Source organism: Argentina anserina, chromosome 2, assembly GCF_933775445.1.
Source record: "Argentina anserina chromosome 2, drPotAnse1.1, whole genome shotgun sequence".
Taxonomy (NCBI): Eukaryota; Viridiplantae; Streptophyta; class Magnoliopsida; order Rosales; family Rosaceae; genus Argentina; species Argentina anserina.
The window spans coordinates 1,205,072-1,227,686 of NC_065873.1; the positions used below are offsets into that span (position 1 = coordinate 1,205,072).

The 22,615-nt window shown below is 37.4% G+C and overlaps 2 protein-coding genes and 1 pseudogene across 2 annotated transcripts in view; all 3 read right to left on the reverse strand.

Annotated features, from left to right (window-relative positions):
* LOC126782026 (translocon-associated protein subunit alpha) overlaps positions 1–22,615 on the reverse strand; it is a 213,912-nt gene that overhangs the window by 148,220 nt on the left and 43,077 nt on the right. The window lies entirely within an intron of this gene.
* LOC126782304 (auxin-responsive protein SAUR24-like) lies at positions 11,057–11,356 on the reverse strand (annotated as a pseudogene).
* On the reverse strand, positions 12,807–13,139 carry LOC126782307 (auxin-induced protein 15A-like). Its single transcript, XM_050507525.1, has one exon. It carries the CDS (start codon positions 13,137–13,139, stop codon positions 12,807–12,809), a length of 333 nt encoding a protein of 110 aa, XP_050363482.1.

The following is a 22,615-nucleotide window of genomic DNA, read 5'->3' on the forward strand; positions in this document are numbered from 1 at the left end:
GCCGACCTCTTGCGATTTCTGCAACAAGCTCGCCGTAGTTCAAGCTCTCCTTCGCTTAAGCTAGGGCACGAGACAAGCACTCCTCCACCGCTCTTCGCCGTTGATACCATCTACAATCGGAGAGGGACCCGAGATCGCACCACTCCTCACCAAGAAACCGAGCACAGTCGGTCCAAGCCTCACCGACGAGCTGCAGTGGTTCCAAGGCGTGATAATTAGGTAAGGATTCGATTGATTTAGTTGTTGAGATGCATGTTTGTGAATTTGTGGTTGAATTGGAGTGATTTTGGGGAAGATCGGAGAAGGAATGGATGGAGGAGGTACCGCCGTCTAGGGCGGCGCGTGTGGGAACGTGAGAAGGGTAGGAGGTGGCCTAGGGCCGTGGAGGGGAAGAGGGGAATAAAGGGAAGGGTTTTGGATGGCGGTGGGCAAGCCACGCACGGCGGTTCGAGCGTGATGCGCATCCGCCGGAGGTGGCGCGTGTACCCCACGCGCCGCCACGTGCGGCGGCGCGTGAACAATGATTTTCAATAGTAACTTTTGTAAAATTATTTTACGTACGGTGAATGTAAAAAGTAATTTATGTATAATAATTAAAAAATTATTTTACGTACGGTGAATGTAAAATTATTTTATATACGATAAATTGTAAAAATAACTAATGAAGGGTAAATTAGTAATTATTATTTTCTGAAACAGTATTTATGATGAAATAGTACATGAATGTACAAGAATATGTAAATAGTATGTACACGTACAGAAAATTCGTAAATAGTATGTACTCGTACATGAATACGTAATTGATATGTATTTGTACAATAATATGTGAATAGTAAATACGTGAACAATAATTTCGTAAAAACCATAAATTGCTTAACAGTAAAACATTATTACTATTTCGGCATTTAAGGGTTTACATAACGCTTCTAAATTCACTTCTTATCTATTCTAGGTGATCGACACAACCAGTAAATGATTCGCTTACGAAATTGTGGAAATTACGCTCAGGATTATATGGTGAGTAAAATCTCACAGTGACGAATCTATCTTTGCGGAGATTCATAATTACGTTAAATTTAAAAGAATGAACTATGATATGTATATGATACAGTGGATTGTGTATGTGCATAATTGGTAAAATAGGTACATATATATGGATTGCTATATTATATACTGTCGTAATTTCCATTTGCGAATGAGTTCATTATAGCGTTGATATTTATTTATTTGAGCATGTTACTTTGATTTGTACATTATCATGCAATGATTGTTTGTATGTGATTTTAACTTGAGTTATGTTAAAACGGTGGTCTGTGGACCTGTCTTCGGACGTGTTGGCTTGTCGGAACCTAGCCTTGGCCGGGCGACAGTTACGATACAGTTAGAGCTCTAGTCTGTCTGCCGGGTATTAACATGAGGGGTAACATAGGTGTACCAGCGCTTATGAGTACCCATATTTTGGATATTGGATAGTAAGTGGTTGCCCAATGTCGAGCGGTGTACTAACATGAGGGGTAACAGAGGTGTACCAGTGCTTATGAGTACCCGTATTATAAATGTATTTGAGATTTTGGGTAAACAGAGGGGTTTCCCGATTTCTCATGAGCATTTATATTTTCATATATTATTGGACAATCAGATGGGCCGTCCAATGACTCATGAGTACATTTATGACTGATGCTTTACGTATTTTCTTATACATTTATATGCAAGTTATATTGTTGGTTTACTCATATGAGCTGCAAAGCTTACCGGGTTTGTGTTTGCAATCCCGGTGCACCTATTCGATGGTGTAGTGGATAGTTCCGCATGTGTGGATTAGCGGAAATCGACGGACAACTCTGAAGACTTGAAGTTGTTTTATTCTATCTTGTGGTGAGGACTTGAGAGGATTTTTACATTTCCATTTGATATAATACTTGAATTATAAATTTGGTTTGTAATAATCAATTTTACTGAGTATACAATGAACTCAATAATGATCCACTGTGACATTGAAATGATTTCGATTTATTGAGATTGTTTTAGAGTTTTTCATGGCCTCGAATTCGAATCTCATACTCGAAATTTCGGGATCGTGACAATGTCTACAATTTGAACTACATTCTAACAAAAAGTTATATGCAAAATCTCTTCAAATGAAACTACCTTCTAATAAAGAGTTATATGCAAGATTTCTTCAAATGAAATATTATCCAAGATTTTTTTTATCAAAGGACATATCATCCACTTGTTTCAAGTCATCTACCCTTCATTGTCATGGGATTATAATTTGTCTTTTCACTTTAGGTAATGCCCATATACTCTCTTCTTTATGCCTTTTTAAATATTATTTACAATCCAGTACCAGTTAAACTATAACATTATCAATTATGTTTTATTGATTGAAAAGTATGGGATTCCGAGTACATTTTGAACTACACTACTAAGATTATTAAGCCGAAATCATCATATTTTGCTAGGCCAATTGGAGATAAAAAATTCAATAGATAAATACCAAGAATTCGAAACTATTTACCTACGTATTGAAAACCCAATCTGGCACTATTAAAAAGTAGAACACGTAAAAAGCTGTAATCCTCTCCTTTCTTACTTTGCCAAACAAATCATGGCAGTCATCTCGAATAGCAATCCTGCAAATCCCAAATAGCCCAAAAAACATTAATATAATCACAGACCGACGAATCGTCATATACCGATGGGAAAAAAAAAAGTTCTAACGCCAGATAATTAGAGCAGCAAGATTGAACTTCTTTAATTGTCAAAGAAGAAAGCATCTATTCCCTCAGCGTACAATATTTAATTGAATGAACGAGTGAGAAAAAAGAAGTTTGTTTATTGTTTTTATTCAACTCATTGTATAAGAGCAACTACAACAGTCCTCATAAAACCAAAATTATATCCATTTTAAAGGAAAAATTCTATATTTTGGCCTGTAAACCATCACTTATTATACAAAAAGTAGAATGAGAGATACTGAAAATATCTAGATTCATAGAATTCTCAAAACTTGTATAATTTATTGAAAATTTTCTAAATTGTATTACTTGCCTTTACAACTCTCTCTAGCTCTTTCTAAAAAGGAAAAACGTTAATAATGTCATATATTAATCTCTACTACTATAAAGCGAGTTGCTAGGGTTTCACCAAATTGTCAACGTTTGGATCTTCCCTTTTGACAAATAGCTTAAATATAATTTTTTAAATTAAATCTTGCATGTCAAATTGTGATTAGAATGATAGGCTAGTAAGCATTGTCACGTGGTGCTACGGTAGCACTGCAAAATTTCTCAATTCACTCACTCAATAACCACCCACTTTCCCACTCATATACCCATAGGGTGTGTGAAATTTCTAGTATTCTTTAATTGTAACAAATATATAATAATTTTATATAATCATTAAATTATGCAGGATTACATTTAATTTTTTCAAATATATAAGAGCTGTTAGAGTTTGTGACTTTCTTTTATAGAGATTTTGTGATTTCATCAATAGATAATTTTTCCATGAGCTGTTGGAAATGCTCTAAGCAAAAAAATTGTACGACCGTTAAAATTATTGATATGTAATTCAGGTATAAATACTGTACATGATTTGGATAATGCATGTATGATTTGGTATTTGTAATACACCTAAAGACAACTACATATTGTACATTCACCTAAGTTTGGTTAAATCGCCTGAACCTACCTCTGACTCAGAACACGCCTCTTTATTTCCTACAAAATAAAACAAACAAAAACATTAGTCAAACCAAACACGCAATAGCTGACAACAAATAATAAAAAAACTAAAAATTCAAAAAAGAAAAACCTAACAACACATCACATCGCTAAATGTACCCAACAATCTTCTATTACACCCAACAACACTATTTTTTGGTCTCAACTTTCCACTTTTACCCCTTGTTTGAAATAAATTACAACAAAGAAAAGAGGAAAAATAAATTGTAAACGCATGATCTAGGAAGCACGGAAACGTGCCTACACCCACGTTTCCCGCTTCCGAAATGGAACCACTCCAGAAAAGCGATAGAAACGTCCGGAAACGCTTGGAAATGCGTCGGAAACGCCCGGAAATGTGTTTCCAGAAAAATGTGTTTTGGAAACGCAGTGGAAACGCGAGTTTCCAAAAAAAATGTTTTTTTTATGTTTTTTTATTTTGTGAAATGAAGGGCTAGACCTACATTCGTCGAGTCAAATGACTTATTTCGACATATTTTTGACCTCCCGCCGAGTCGCCGACCATCCTTCTCTCTTGTTGATACCTAGATCTCTCATTATATTTGTATTATTTTGAATGTTGAACACCAAGTTATTTAAGTTATTTGAGATTTTGAGTTACTTAAATTAAAAATTTGTTATTATATTTATTTTTTGTATAATTTATATATTTATATTGTTTTATTTCAACGTTTCCAAAACATACCCGCTTCCTAAAATTTTGAAAACCACGCTTCCGCGTTTCCAAACGTTTCGCTTCTACGTACCCGTACCCGATTCCGTGCAGCCTAGCGCAGGATGCAGGTTGTGGCGCACCACTCCCCCTCTATCATGTTTTCATCAATAACTTCATTAATCTCAGTGAAGGGAGGAGTAGGATCACCCCTGCCGTCCAAGGCCTCATGATATCTACTTGCCTTGTTCCTTTTTTATATTTTGCTAAATCAAGCAGTCAACTTCTCCATATGAAAGAGGAGAAATATCGACAAATAGGCAAAACCCAAAATCCTAATATTTATAATTCAAGTAGTTTAGGAGTTTTAGTCCAAGCATTGATTCATTGAAATATGTTCATTACTCTAGATCTATTGTGACTAATCAATGCAGTTCCTGATTTTCATTTTTTATTTTCAGGTTTGAAAAAGATAAAGGGTACTATTGAACATAAAAGAGAAATATGATTTGCTAGATACACCAAGAAAATTACCAAGTACATTTAACAACACCCTTGTTGTAAACCTAGAGTGATAAACCCAAGGATCGAAAGGTCTTTTTTAATTTGTCATCTTTATCAATGTCACTTGATTGAGACGAACAAGGTCTTGTACATGCCCTAATACCGGTGATGGAGACAGACAATCTGGTGCCTGTAATGACCCGATTTTTTCGGAATCAAATTATTTGAATTCTTAGAAATTAATAAAGTTTGTAAAATTAACAAACCGTATTTGTTTCGCTTCACGATGTCGTCAAATCGAAAACGAAACCGTCTTCGGAAATCTAAATCGGAAAAACATTACATTTCCGCGACGCGGGAGTCAACCTTTACTCCGCTGCTCGTTTCCGAAAACTTCCTTCATGAAAGTTGTAGAGCTCGTCGATACGATCTCGTGCACATGTCATGCGTTCTAATCGTACATCGTGCGTGAAAGTTATTAACGACGGAAGTTAGTTTCCGATTTTGAAAAAAGGTATAAACATGAATAATTGGGGATTAGGGTTTCCAATTTCGGAAACCCTTATTTGTCTCTCTCTCTCTCCTCCCCCGTAGTCGCTCCCTCTCTCTCTCTCCGACTCTCTCTCCCTCTAAATCGACTTCGGCGATCGAGCAGCACCGGCCTCCGTGGCCCTCATCGCCTAGCCCAAAGGCACCGCACGACCTCCAGCTTCCACCCTCTGCCTCCACACCCCACCGTTCACCGCGCCGGATCTCCCTCGCCAAATCGAAGATTCGGTGAGTTCCTCCGCCGCCTAAAAACATTGTCGGCGAGACCAGAGCACGGGGACAACACCACCACCTTCGATCCTCATCGCCGAAGCCACATGCAAGCGAGGGAAAGCTAAATTGAGCCGTCGGTCTCACCTCTCGCGAAATCGACTCCGCTGGCACCTCGAGCTCCTCCGATGACTTCCGGCCGTCCTAGGGCTTCACATAGGTATGGAAATGCATTTTAGATGATTGTATTGTGTGATTGCGTCTCGTTTGGGTGGATTTGTGGAGGAATTGGAGGTGAATCGGAGGAGGAGAGGATAGTTAGAACCGCTGCCTTAGGTGGGGCGTGAGGGAGCGTAAGGAGGGTAGGAGGCGGCCTTAGGCCGTAAAAGGGTAGAGGAGGAAGAAAGAAATGGTTTTGGGCAGCGGTGGGCAAGCCACGCGCTGCTAGTGGGGGAGGCGCGTGAGCGCCACACGCTGTCGCCGGAGGTGGCGCGTGAATCCCACGCGCCGCCACATGCAGCGGCGCGTGAACAATGATTTTTCAAAACAGTAATTTTTGTAAAAAGTTATTTATGAAAAAGTAAATTACGTACAATAAATGTAAAATAAATTTACGTATAGTAAATGTAAATGTAATTTATGTACAATAATTATAAAAGTTATTTCTGAAAGGTCAATCAGTTACTGACAGTATTTACTATGTATAGTACATTGGTGTACATTAATACGTAGATAGTACGTATATGAAAAGTAATACGTAAACGTACGTATATGAAAAGTAATACGTAGCCAGTACGTGTTGAATAGTAATTATGTGAACAGTAATTTCGTAAAAACCAGTAATTGTTGAACAGTAAAACATTGTTACTGTTTCGGCATTTGAGGTTTTACGTAACGCTTCTAAATCACTTCTTATCTATTCTAGGTGATCGATACAACAAGTAAAGGATTTGTTTGCAGAATTGTGGAAAATACGTTCAGGAATTTAAGGTGAGTAAAATCTCACAATGACGAATCTACCCTTAGCGGAGATTCATAATTACACTTATTTAAAATGATTGAACTATCATATGTATATGATATAGTGGGTTGTGTATGTGTATCATTGGTAATATCGATACATATATATGGGTTGCTATATTATATACTGTCGTATTCCCATTTTTCAAATGAGTTCATTTATGGCATTGATAATTATTTATTTGAGCATGTCACTTGGGTTGTATGATTACATGTGAGGATTGTTTTGTACGTGGTTTTAACTTGAGTTATGTTAAAACGTTTTTGTTGTTTTCGGACTTGTCTTCGGACGTGTTGGCATGTCGGAACCTAGCCTTAGCCGGGCGATAGTTACGATACAGTTAGAGCTCTAGTCGGTCTGCCGGTGTACTGGCATGAGAGGTAACAGATGGGTTACCGGCTTATGAGTACCCATATTTTTGGATATTGGGTAGCAAGTGGTTGCCCAATGTCTGGCGGCGTACTACATGAGGGGTAACATATGAGTACCAGGAGCTCATGAGTACCCGTATTATAAATGTATTTGGGTTAACAGATGGGTTGCCCAATTTCTCATGAGCACATATATTTTAATATTTTTAGACAACCAGATGGGCCGTCCAATGACTCATGAGTACATTTATAATTAAATGATTTCGTGATTTTTCTTTTGCATTTATATATGAGCTATAATGTTGTTTTACTCATACGAGCTGCAAAGCTTACCGAGTTTATGATTACAATCCCGGTGCACCTATTCGATGGTGTAGGGGATAGTTTTGTAGGTGTGGATTAGCATAATCGACAGACATCTCTAAAGACTTCGAAGTTGTTTTATTTTATCATGTGGTGAGGATTGTGAGGATTATACATTTCCATTTGAAATAATGCTTGAATTTTAAATTCGTTTTGTAATAATCCATTTGACTGAGTTGTACTATCAACTCAGTAATGATACGCTGTGACGATAAGATGATTTCAAATTATTGAGATTGTTTTTGAGTTTTCATGGCTTCGATTTTCGAGTTTCATACTGTAATAACCAGATTTTACGGATACAAATTATTAAATTTTTAGAAATTGATAAGGTTGTAAAAGTGATTAAAACGCGTTTGTTTCGCTTTGCGACGTTGTAAATCGAAAACGGAAACGTTATCGGAACTTTTAATTAGAAAAACGTTACGTTTCTGCGACGTGAGAATCGACTTTTACTTCGTCGCTCGTTTGTGAAAACTTCCTTTAGGAAAGTTGTAGAGCTCGTCGATACAAGTTCGTGGACACGTCACGCGTTAAAATCAGACGTCGTATGTGAAAGTTATTAATGACGGAAGTTAGTTTCCGATTTTAGAAGTGGGTATAAAAAGGGAATTTTGGAGATTAGGGTTTCCATTTTCAGAAACCCTTTCTCTCTCTTCATCCGCCTCCCTCTTCTCTCTCTCCCCGATCTCTCTCTCTCCCTCCCTCAAAAAATCCACCGTCGGCGATCTCCTTACCTGGGCCGTCGTGGCTCTCACCGCCGGCCTCTATAGCATCGCACGGTTCTCTGCATCATACCCTGAGGTCAACACGCCTTCAACCCGAGGCCTGCGATTCCTCCGACTCTGTCGAGCTCCACCTACGGCGATCTTCCGGTGGTTCTCAAGCCATGTCGAGGTAAGGGTTTGTGTGATTTGGGGTGAATTGGAGGTGAATCGGAGGAGGAGGAGGAGGAGGAGGGTAGGGAGTACTGCCGCCTTAGGCGGCGCGTGAGGGGAGGTGAGGTGGCCAAGAGACGGCTTGAAGCCGTAGGAGGGTAGAGAGGGAAGAAAGGAAGAGTTTGGGAGCGGCGGTGGCGATCTCGTGCCGGTTTTAGAGTCGGCGCGTGGGCCCCACACTCTGTCACTGTGGGCGGCGCGTGAGTGTCACGGGTGGTCGCCGGAGGTGGCGCGTGTACCCCACGCGACACAAGGTGCGGCGGCGCGTGAACAATGATTTCAAACAGTAAATTTTGTAAAATTTATTTTTACATACGGTGAATGTAAAATGTAATTTATGTACAGTAAATGTAAATTTATTTTACGTACGGTAAATGTAAATTACGTACAGTAATTGTAAAAGTAATTTCTGAAGGGTAAATCGGTAATAATTATTTACTTAGTCAGTATATATGATTGAATAGTACATGCATGTACATAAATACGTAAATACTATGTACTAATACATAAATACGTAATTAATATGTATTTGTACAGTAATACGTGAATAGTAACTACGTGAATAGTAATTTCGTAAAAACCAGAAATTGCTGAATATTAATTGTTACTGTTTCGGCATTTAAGGTTTTACGTAACGATTCTAAATTCACTTCTTATCTATTCTAGGTGATCGACACAACAAGTAAAAGATTCGAATTCGGAATCGTGGAATTTACGCTCAGGATTATAAGGTGAGTAAAATCTCACAGTGACGAATCTACCCTTGCGGAGATTCATGATTACGCTTGATTAAAAAGAATGAACTATGATATGTATAAGATATAGTGGATTGTGTATGTGTATAATTGGTAAAATAGGTACATATATATGGTTTGCTATATAATATACTCATAATTTCCGTTTGTGAAGGAGTTCATTTTAGCGTTGATGTTTATTTATTTGAGCATGTTGATTTGATTTGTACAATATCAGGTGATGATTTTTATACGTGGTTTTAACATTGAGTTTTGTTAAAACGTTTTCTGTCTTCGGACGTGTGTGATGTCTTCCGACGTGTTTTCTGTCTTCAGACGTGTTTTTCTGTCTTCGGACCAGTCTTCGGACGTGTTGGCATGTTAGAAACTTAGCCTTGCCCGGGCGACAGTTACAATACAGTTAGAGCTCTAGTCTATCTGCCGGTGTACTGCATGAAAGGTTATAGATGGGTTACCAGCTTATGAGTACCCATATTTTTGGGATTTGTGGGTGACAGTTGAGTTGCCCAATACCCGGCGGTGTACTGCATGAGGGGTAACGGATGAGTACCTGGGTCTCATGAGTACCCATATTATAAATGTAATTGGGTAAACATATGGGTTGCCTGATTTCTCATGAACATTTATATTTTCAGATATTATTGGACAACCAGATGGGCCGTTCAATGACTCATTAGTACATTTATAATTAAATGTTTTCAGTATTTTTCTTTTGGATATTGGGTAGCGAGAGGTTGCCCAATGCCTGACGGCGTACTTTATGAGGGGTAACAGAGGTGTACCGGCGCTCATGAGTACCCGTATTATAAATGTATTTGGGTAAACATAGGGGTTGCCCTATTTCTCATGAGCACTTATATTTTCAGATATTATTGGACAACCAGATGAGCCGTTCAATGACTCATGAGTACATTTATAATTATATGTTTTCAGTACGTTTATTTTGTATTTATACACGAGTTGTATTGTTGTTTTATTTATACGAGCTGCAAAGCTTATTAGGTTTGTGTTTACAATCCCGGTGCACCTATTCGATGGTGTAGGGGATAGTTCTGCAGGTGTGGATTAGCAGAATTGACGGACTACTCTGAAGACGTCGAAGATGTCTTTCTAGTGTTAGTGGTGAGGATCTAGTGAATTTTACATTTCTATTGGTTATGTATGATTCGAGTTGACTGAGTCATGATGTGCACTCAGTTTCGATACATTGTTATGATAAGATGATTTCAGTATATTTGAGATTGTTTTTGAGTTTTCATGGCTTCGAATTCGAATTTTTATTATTCGAAATTCGGGGTCGTGACACATACTTGAAATTTCGGGATCGTGACACATACTTGAAATTTCGGGATCGTGACAGTGCGTATCGGCGATAAAGTTGACGCATAGATATCATTGACGTTGAAGGAGAAAGATAGACAGACACCATCCCGGCGTTTTCCAGGATCTTCTCCGCCAAGCAACTCAGTCCATCCTACTACTCTTTTGCCGATTTTAGTCAAACATGACAAAGAGAATTTGAGAATTGCATTCAACTAGGAAACTAATTATAACATAATATTCCTAATAAAACACAATATACACAATATAAATATTATACAAATAGACTCACACCAACAGTTTTGGGTTTTGGGGGTGGTCATGGACGAGCGTTTTTGCGGGAGACGGTTAATCGAGCAGTTGATATCAATCAAACCGCTAAAGGGAGGTTTCAAAATTTGCTCAAAGCTAGCCGTTCAAGCCCATGCCCGATTCTTTCAAAAGTAGATAGATTTTTCAAAAGAAGCATGATTACCGATCCTCATCCCTACATTGGTGATTTGGGCTCCGCCGCTCCGGTTTGGTGGATATTCCAATACGAACCTCTCACTCAATGAGTCAATCTCCTTCAACATTGTAGAGCGCTAGCATTTGATCGATCTTCATCAATGTTAACTTAACCATCAACTATTCTGACTCGCTCCCAGCTAGCTCAGAAGCAATTAGGTCAAGGAAGGTCTCTTCTGGGCAGGGAATCGTGAGGCTGCATGCCCATTGGATTGAAGCCGAACTCATCTTCAGCTCGTTTTAGCAGGTCCTTGAATGAAGGATGGTTCAAGTAAGTCACCGGAACCACATACCTCTTCTTTCCGACTTGCTCCCCCACATAAACTGCAACATGCCCTTTTGGAACTTCATGGTTGTAGACTTGACTCTCAGAATGTGCTTCACATTGTGTATTAACGAAGGCAGACGAATTAGACCCATTCTTGTGTCGGACTTTGGAGTAGTGAAAACTGTATATGTGAGTTGATTTCGTTTTGGAACGTTTGAGCTGTAGCCTGGCATACGTACTGTGGTTCTATTTATAGTGGTGGATTGAGGAACTACTCACATGGCTTTGCTCATCAAAGCCTATCAACTGACTGGAATGATATATGAGTCCCACTTGGTTCTGTACGTATAATAGTTCAAGTTGATGGACGTCCAAGTAGAACTCATGGCTGTGTCTAGCTATATAACAGTGGCAGAGTGCAACTTCATGTGTGTATAATATACGTAATATGCATAGGTCCATATGTCACTGAACTTAAATGCATGGCAGTGATCATGACACATTAAACCAGAGGCTCTAAACCGGAAACTGGGAAGGCTAGAAACAACTGATCGAGCCTCATCAAGGACTCAGGTACATACCCCATGTGGTCAGATTTATGATAAAAGGGGGAGGTTCATTTTGTTCAAATTGAGTAGATGCGTTTCAAGCTATAGCTTCTTCCAACTCATAATTTGATGGATGTTTCTTTACGGTATCCAATCCCAGAGTAGTCTAACATGCTCAGGTCCCATATGTTCTGTTTTCTTCCGATATATCGACCAATATTGCTGTTCATGATTCAAAAGAAATATCTTTACCAATTTTTCTGACTGCACCGTACTTATCTATCGTTCTGAATGATTCTTCTAGAGAGAACCTCATTATAGATACATATATACCAATATCATCTCCAATTCTCCATGTTGCTTTTAGTTTTATAGGTTTAAATAGTTATATATCGATCTGTCTGCATGCATGATTTTTTTTTCGATGATTTGTCTGCATGCATGGTTGGTTTGGATCAAAGAACGACAACCCCGCCATCACATTTTATCACCACAACATGAAAGGCCCTCATAATGAATCAACACTTCAATTCTCACATATATATAGCAACATTGTCACGTTCTCCTTTACAATATAGCTTAATTATAGCTATATTTAATTATTTATCAGACAATTGAGTCAACATAGTAGAGCTACATTATCGTATCAGTTTGGATTGAATTAAATTATTATCTATAACACTTGTTTGTTTGTCCATGCCATTAAGTTGACTATCTGACCATCTGTAAGATTAAATGGAGTTGGTAATACCAATTTGATCTGATCCAGATTTTTAGCGTCAAATGAATTGTTTAGAGGTTGTAGTTTAGAGTATAAAATGAAAACTGATCTGAGTATAGAATCTACATATGCCACGCAAAGATTAATCTTTCTCTTATTTATTATTTTTCTTGAGATTTCTATATACATGAAAGCTGCATTAAAACCTGAGTTTATACAATATATGCCGACTAGTTATGGGTACTATCCCACCAAAATGTATATAAGGAATATCACACGAAATTTAAAAAAAGAAGAATAAGGAGCTACATGTAGATCGATACGAGTAACTGCTTAATTTAGACGAGATGCAAGACTAGTAAATTCTTCTACTCCACAAGGAAGTGTGATGCCACCCATTTGGTCAAAACCAAACTCGTCGGCAGCCTTGAGCAGCAAATCTTGGAACATCGGTTGCTTCAAGTATGAAATGGGAACCACAAATCGTTCCTTCTTCTCTTCTTCTACCCCAACATAAATTGCGAAATGACCTTTCGGCACATCATCAACACCGCTAATACCGGAACTGCTGCACCTTATTTGGTTCTTAGACGATGTTGCCGCGTGCCGGCGCAGCTGCATAATGTGCTTAGCATGAACAACCATGTCTTGCAGACGAATCCCCATTTTCCTTCTTGATCAGTGCTCACACAAGCTAGCTAGATGTATCGCAAATTAAGCTAGAAGCGGCGAGGTATGTATGTTTTATGGAAGTTGGCTATTTTTGAATAGTTTAGAATCTTTAGATGGATGGGAGCTCCGAGCATCTTGTAAGGTATTTATAGGAACAGAATCGATATTTGTGGGAGTGAACTTGGGCCCAACAAAAATATACAGGCCGCCGTCATCAGATCGAGCTATAAATCGCACACTGTTTTCACAAACCGGGTGCCTACAGATAACAAAATCCCTGTCCAAAGCACATGTACTGGATGAGACATTGATATTGAATGCTACTTGATCGATCAATTTTGTTGCAAAAGTAATGGGCTACGGTGACGACGTCGACTTTGTTTATATTAGGTACTTAAAATGAAAGAACATATCTTGTTTTTTATTTCAATTTCTTATTGATTTTTTGAACGAAGGGGGAAACTAAAATAATATGCAACTAGATAGCTCTAGAAATGCTAGTTGCATGTGAAGACTTCTGAGAGCGAGAGGACACTGAGAGTGAAATTAATGATCGAGTACGTAGTACCCAAATCAGTAAGTTTTAAAAGAAGAATCGAATAAGACGATGAATGAATGAATGAATATAATTGAAGCAGTTATGGATCGGAGTCCATGTTGGCATGTGTCTCTGAATGATCAAATCGAACGAGTACGTCAGTGCCCAGATATATATGTAAGACAGTGGCCTTGAAATCATTGTAGACCAAACAGGTCCAAACAACCATATTTGATATTTCTGCGCAAAAGCCAACTGTGGAAACTGATGATATATATCGACTGAAAAAACTGCAGTATGTGCATACGTCTATGCATGCCATAATCTGAATAAAGCTAAGCTTTATCGGAATAACTACATTTTATCATACGGAGAATTGAGTGAAGAACTGATCGAAGGATGAGATTTATACGAACTCCCAGCAATATTTATCTAAAGTATTTTAAAATATATATTTTTAATTTACTTTTTTCTTTCTATCTTTTCAAACGACATGTTCTAGTATATAAATATTCAGAACTGCGGGGTTGTGGAAATTTATACATATATACATCTATTTCCATGATTGGTTTAGTTGGATGAAACTTTTTTGTACTTAATTTGCTTGCACAATGTGTGTCATTGTATGTGTATATTGTCTTAAACCTGTAGAAGATCATCTTATCATATATTTGCATATTGTAGAGATCGAGGCAAGGAAATTGATCACTTGAACGGTTGAACCTTATTGTATAATCTGATGAAGTCCTTATGACCAAGTGACAGAGATCATGTAGCTAGGGTTTGTGTGCTATCAACTCGATCAATTGTTTTCGAATTTGATGATTTCAAGTCTCAAGATTATTTCAAATGAAGGAAAACCTGAATCCCAAGCAACTAGATTGCATGTGGATATCACTGTAGACTGAAACTGAGACAACACTGAGATGTCTGAACTCATCTAGAACCCACATCAATGTGTTATAACAAGAATATGATGAAGGAACTGAATGAATTTGTGGCTCTGAATTTCCAAACTGAACCAATCAGGGCTGAAATATAAATGTAGGGAAAGACAACGTAAGCTTCACCTGTTCACATGACAATTATATGCATCAGTCAACAATCTAGGCCAGCTGCGCCTACCGTTTTCTACCTATATCCTACGGTGGCCTTGAAATCATTGCCAAACGAGACCATTCGATCAATCCGTACTTCTGCAAAAATTGCAGTTAGAAGTAGTGCCTTATAAATCATAATGCAATCAACAAAGCAATTAGATTCATCACTGTGAAAGTCAGATGGACACGACAAAGTAAAATTTATCTTGCCAAGATGGAATTATGTGTGAAGTTATTTTGAACTTCTCAATTCAGTCTCTAAATTAACCGTTTGCCAATCTCTAAATTGATTGTTTTGCAGTTATTATAAGATGATTTTAATATATTTGAGATTATTTTAAAGTTTTTATGATTTCGAATTCGAATTTTTATCATTCAAAATTTCGGGGCTGTGACAAAACCATTTCTCCCCCTCCCTTCTCAACTCTTTTCATTGTTTTGTGTCTACAATTGTAACGACCCCAAAATTTCGAGCTTAAAGACTCAAAATTCTAAAGTCGTTAAACACAAAATAATCTCAAATAAATCGAAATCATTAAAGTGTAACAGCGGATCAATTCTGAGTTCTCAATACAACTCAGACAACCAATTATTACAACCCAAATTTATAATCCATACATAAAATGGAAATGTAATAATCCTCACAAATCTCACAAATGAAATTACACAACTTCTCACACACAAATCCACGCTAAAACCTCACCACAAGTAGGATACGAACGACTTCGTGCCTCTGTAGTCGTCACTCAACCTCCACTAATCAGCACCTGCGGAATTATCCCCTACACCATCGAATTGGTGCACCGGGATTGTAAACACAAACCCGGTAAGCTTATAGCTCGTATGAGTAAAATCAAAATATAATTCGCATATCAAAATATACGAAAGATCACAAAACAACAAATATAAATGCCCTCATGAGTCATTGGTCAGCCCATCTGGTTGACCCAAAGAAATATGAAATGAAACGCTCATGAGAAAATTAAGTAACCCTTCTGGTTACCCAATGCATTTATAATACGGGTACCAAGAACGCTGGTACACATCTGTTACCCCTCTCGTAATACACCGCTGATATTGGATAGCCACCCGCTACCCAACATCCAAAATAAACTGAGTACCCATGAGCAGATAACCACCCGTTACCTCACATGCAGTACTAAGGCAGACAGACTAGAGCTCTAACTGTATCGTAACTTTCGCCCGGCCAAAGGCTAGGTTCCGACTTGCCAAACACGTACAATAATCTCACATCATATTGTACCAATCACGTCCGAAGAAAAATGAACATTTTAACAATCTCAATGTTAAAAATCACGTACAATAATCACACATCATATTGTACCAAAAATCATGTCCGAAGACAAATCAACATTTTAACAATCTCAATGTTAAAATCACGTACAATAATCTCACATCATATTGTACCAAAAATCATGTCCGAAGACAAATCAACATTTTAACAAACTCAATGTTAAAATCACGTACAATAATCTCACATCATATTGTACAAATCAAAATCACATGCTCGATATTTAAATCTCGTCATCGAAATGACATAAATCACGATAAAATCATAACAGTATATTATATAGCAAACTATATATATATATGTACATATTTACCATTTATACAATATATATATAATCAATTATATCGTATACATGTCATATTTCATAAACACGTCCGAAGACAAAAACTCGTCCGAAGACAAAACTCGTCCGATATGCTCAACATTTATACGATATATACGTAATCCACTATATTGTATACGTGTCGTAATTCAATATTAAAAACTCTTGCAAAAATCTTGGAATCACCGCAAGGGTAGATTCGTAAATAAGTGAGATTTTACTCACCTTATTGACTTGAGCGTAATCCCACAATTCCCGAAGATAATTCATTTCCTTGATTTAACGATTACCTTGAAAAGATAAGAAAACAATTTAGCATCGTTTCGTAAACCTTTAAATGCCGAAACAGAAAGAATCGGTTACTGTTCAGCAATTTTCGGTTTTACGAAATTATTGTTCAGTGTTACTGTTCACTGTTACTATTCACGGTTACTGTACAAATATACAATTAATACGTATTTCTGTACGTATAAATTTTATATACGTATTTCTGTACGTATAAATATTAATACGTATTTCTGTACGTATTAATATTATATGTATTTTTGTATTAATACTATATGTATTAATATTAATACGTATTAATACGTATTTTTGTACGTATACGTACTATTTAAATGTAAATACAATCTCAGTAAATAAAATTTACTAATTACCTTTTATAAATTACTTTTTACATTTACTGAAAGTAATTTATATTTATATTTACCGAAGGTAAAATTTAATTACATTTACCGTAGTAAATAAAATTTATATTTACATTTAAGTAAATTACCAAAATACCCCTATCGGAAAACACTGTCACACCGCCGCACGTGGCGGCGCGTGGGGTACACGCGCCACCCGCCGGCAGCCGCGCGTGGCGCTCACGCGCCACTCACTGTGGCAGCGCGTGGGGCACACGCGCCGAGCCTAAGGCCAGCGTGTAGCACGCCACCGCCGCCCCCTTTCTTCTCCTCTCCCTCTCCTCTACATTCCTGCGGCATCACCCCGCTCCTCACCTCCTCCACGCTACCTAACGCGCCGCCTAAGGCGGCGGTATCCCCCTTCATCAAATCCCCCTCCGATCTCTACAATTCCAACTCAGATTCAACCAAAATCAACACACAATCACATACTAACATCAATCGCATCCAATTCATACCTAGGTCTCACGGTGGAAGCCTTGACTCGTCGTCGGGAGAGCTTGAGGAGTCGGCATCGTCGATCGAGCAGAGGGGTGAGCGCGCGGCGACTCCAGGTTCGACCATCGTCGTGGAGGGCTCCAGAGATGGGGAGGGGTGGAAGCGTGCTTACCATGAGCACGGCATCGACGGAGGAGCTCGGAGAAGACAGTCCCCGTTCTTCGATCTGTCGCGAGGAAGGTTGCGGCGACGAGGTGAGGTGCACCGGGCTAGGGGTCGACTGCGGAGGTCCCTGTGGTGCTGTAGGTGTTGGCGGTGAGAGGCACGGCGGCCTGGAGGTGGAGGTCGCCGGTGTGGTTTCGAGAGTGAGGGAGAGAGAGCGATCGGGGAGGGAGAACGAGAGCGAAGGAGAGAGGGAGGCGGAAAGAGAGGAGAGAGAAATGGATTTCCACAAATGGAAACCCTAAAAGAAAAAGTTCTATATATACCCGTTTCTAAATCGGAAACTAAATTCTATCGTTAATAACTTCCACCTCCGACGTCCGATTCAAACGCGTCACATGTCCACGCACTCGTATCGACGAGCTCTACAACTTTTGTGAAGAACGTTTTCACCAACGATCGACGGAATAAAAGTTGGTATATTTGTTACGGAAACGTAACGTTTTTCAAATTAAGCGTTCCGATAACGTCTTCGTTTTCGATTCCCGACGTTACAAAATGGAGCGAACACGATTTAATATTTTCGAAAAACTTATAACTTTAGAAATAGTCGATTAACTCGTCCCGAAAAATCGGGTTATTACAACAATACACCTTGAGGTATAACATATCTTCAATTACAATTTTTTAACTAAAATTACAATTTAATTTAACTAAATTTACAACATTGAGAACAAAGTTACAATATATGTTTTTTATATTTACAAATAACTAAACAAATTTACCACGTTGATTTTGTTCATAATCTTGTAAAATGTTATAGGTGAGGTAATTACAAATAATAAAACTATACTCAAAACATCACCCTAATTACCACAACGACAACCTATTTGTTGTGATATAAGTAAATAGAGATATCACATACATCGAGGTACCTTAGAAAATTCATGCACTTATGCGCGTTTAGTAGTTTCATGGTTTAATATGCATGATGTGCTGCTATAAATAAGTTAATTAACTGCTTATATTCATATAGTCTTTTGCCTGCATTTGCATAGTTATATATACAAACATTCTGTCATTTAATTCATTGCTCATTTCCCGCAAATCCTCGGAGTCAGAGTACGTGCTTGGCCGAAACCCCAATAAGCGCAAGCGCAGTATGATGGGTGTAGATTTGCACAAGGGTTTTGATTCTCCAGTACGTTCCAATGAGGCTTATATTGTGGGACACAGCCCGCTGCTGTTCAATGTTTGGATTTGAACTCCTCCTGGTTTTGGTCTTCCAGTTCTACCGAGGCATAAGGCTTGCACATTTAAAAGCCTTTTGGTGTGGTTTATATGATGTGATAATCATATTTATGTGACTTTTATTGTGTTAATTATTTCTTTATTTAGTTAATTTGTTATGTTTTTATATTTTTAATTAACTTTCTTTGTTTTTAGATATTTTGAAGTGGAATAAAGAAGAAGAGAAAAATCTACACTTATATTATGCAAAAATCTGATTTTTTTGTGTAATCATCACCTCTGGGTCCATCACTTCATTCTTTATCACACACTCCCTCCATGATCATTCACTTCTTTCATGATCACCCATTTCTTTCCACTTCATTTTATGATCACCCACTTCTTTCATGATCATTCACTTCTTTATTACTCACTTCCTCCATGATCATTCACTTCTTTCATGATCACCCACTTCTTTCCACTTCATTCCATGATCACTCCACTCACTACATCATTATCTCTCATTTTTCTCTACTTTTTCCACCACCATTCTCCTCTATAAAAACCTCCATCGACACAATCTCCATACATACCATTTTTCCACAACCAACCAAGAGAAATAGAGAGAGGGGGGGGGGAAAGAAAAAATAGAGAGAAGAAGATAAGAGAAATGGGAGAAGACGGACATAAAGAGCCGAAGCGAAGTCACATTCAATCTCCTCAAGCGACAACTCACATTTCCACAAGGTGCTAAAATCTCATCAAGCCTCCACAAGAAAAAAGGAAGTTCGGTCTCTTCTACTTTAATTCATCTTTCATGTATTATTTAATGTTTTTATTCAAAATTATGTGTAACTAAATTCCTTAATAGTTAGGGGCTAATTAAAGCTCTAGATATATCTTCGATTTCAAACTCCAATTGATTTATATAATGATAATTTCTTCATTAATAGTTCATTGATAATTCTATTGCATGTCTCATTGGGTCGATACTTTGATGCATGTTTTAGGATTTTATTATCTTGAATATGTATATGACCGACATATCGTTGCATTTATGTGAGAGATAACTGATAGAGCGTTAATTAAAACGTCTATAATAAACCCTGTAAAACATCATCGTTAGTATAGAATAAGCATGGATCGTTCTTTCCGGGGAATTGAAGGGAACTCTAAACTTTTAGTGTTAACAAATAATAGGGGGTTTGAGATTGATTATTAACTACTAAAATAAAACCTAAATTACTATGTACATGATCGACTTCTCTTTAACAAACTTAAACTAAATTTACCATTACACCACATAATTACAATTTCAAACCTATCATGCATTCTAATTTGACCAATTACATACTTTTTAGACACCAATACAATTAGAGCCTTAGGGGATCATCTAATCATGCAAGATTTCAATTAATATTTAGATTGACTTAGGACCTAATCTAAATTTTCATACAATCGAATTCAATAACACTTAGAGTAGAAATCAAATAAGATTACATTTAAGTACCAAATCTTTGTTGGAGACATGTTTCATGTATGGCGTCACCCACCATGGTTTCACATGCAAATTTCCAGAATTTTTACCACTTTTAAGTTTTAATCAACACAAACCAAACCTACTTAGGACATGATTCGATTTGTGTCAATATGATTGATGAATTTAGCTGTAACGACCCCAAAATTTCGAGCTTAAAAAAAACTCAAAATTTCAAAGTTGTTAAACACCAAACAATCTCAATGAAATCGAAATCATTTAAAATGCCACAGCGGATTATCTCTGAATTCAAAATACAACTCAGTCAAACCGATTATTACAAACCAAATTATAATTCAACATTATAATAAATGGAAATGTATAATCCTCACAACAACTTCACAAGATAATCACACCAAATCCTCACACAAGTTGGGGATAAATAACTTCAAGTCCTCTGAGAGGTCCGTCAATTGCCGCTAATCCACACATGCGGAGTTATCCACTACACCATCAAATTGGTGCACCGGGATTGTAAACACAAACCCGGTAAGCTTTACAGCTCGTATGAGTAAAATGAAAATATAACTTGCATAACAATATATACGAAAATCCACAAATCAAATAAATATAAATGCACTCATGAGTCAATGGACGGCCCATCTGGTTGTCCCAAAAATATGAAATGAAGCGTTCATGAGAAATTAAGCAACCCTTCTGGTTACCCAAATGCATTTATAATACGGGTACTAAAGAAACGCTGGTACACATATGTTACCCCTCTCGTAGTACACCGCCGATATTGGGCAACCACCCGCTACCCAACATCCAAAAATATGAGTACTCATGAGCAAATAACCACCCGTTACCTCACATGCAGTACTCCGGCAAACAGACTAGAGCTCTAACTGTATCGTAACTTTCGCCCGGCCAAAGGCTAGGTTCCGACTTGCCAAACACGTACAATAATCTCACATCATATTGTACAAAATCAAGTCCGAAGACAAATCAACATTTTAACAATCTCCATGTTAAAATCACATACAATAATCTCACATCATATTGTACAAAAATCAAGTCCGAAGACAAATCAACATTTTAACAATCTCCATGTTAAAATCACGTACAATAATCTCACATCATATTGTACCAAAAATCAAGTCCGAAGACAAATCAACATTTTAACAATCTTCATGTTAAAATCATGTACAATAATCTCACATCATATTGTACAAATCAATATCACATGCTCGATATATAAATCTCGTCATCAAAATGACATAATCACGATAAAGTCATTACAGTATATTATATAGCAAACTATATATATATATATGTACATATTTACCATTTATACAATATATATATATATAATCCACTATATCATATACATGTCTTATTCCATAAACACGTCCGAAAACAAAAACTCATTTGAAGACAAAACTCGTCCGAAGACAAAACTCATTCGAAAACAAAACTCGTCCGAAGACAAAACGTTTTAACAAACTCCATGTTAAAATCACGTACAATAATCACTACTCATATTGTACAAATTAAATCACATGCTCGTCATATAATTCTCGTCATCGAAATGACTAATTCTAATGAATTCATAACAGTATATAATATAGCAAACTATATATATATATATGTACTTATTCCCATTTATACAATATATATGTAATCCACTATATCGTATACATGTCGTATTTCAATATTTAAAACTCTTGCAAAAATCTTGAAATCACCGCAAGGGTAGATTCGTAAATATGTGAGATTTTACTCACCTTCTTTCTTGCGTGCAATTTCCACGACCCTGAAAGTAATTTCTTCACTCGTTTCGTCAGTCACCTAATAGCACGATAAATACTTAGAAAATGATACTTAAAATATCAGGTGACGATTTCAGCACAGCTAAATGTTGTTCATGAAACATTGTTCACAGAACACTGTTCATGTTTACTAATCAATGTTTTTACTAAACCACTGTTCACAGGTAATGTTTTTGCAAAACACTGTTTACAGTTACTGTTTTACCATGCACTGTTCACATTTACTGTTACAGATCACTATTCACATATACTATTCATGCGGCGTCACTGTTCCCAGTTAATGTTACAGATCACTATTCATAGTTACTATTCAAGCGGCGTTACTGTTCACCGCCCGCCACTAATCATCACCAAATTTCACCACCACAACCTA

Bases quoted from the DNA above. Each gene is read 5' to 3' on its own strand.
- LOC126782307 (XM_050507525.1), bottom strand. From the start codon at position 13,139: ATGGGGATTCGTCTGCAAGACATGGTTGTTCATGCTAAGCACATTATG.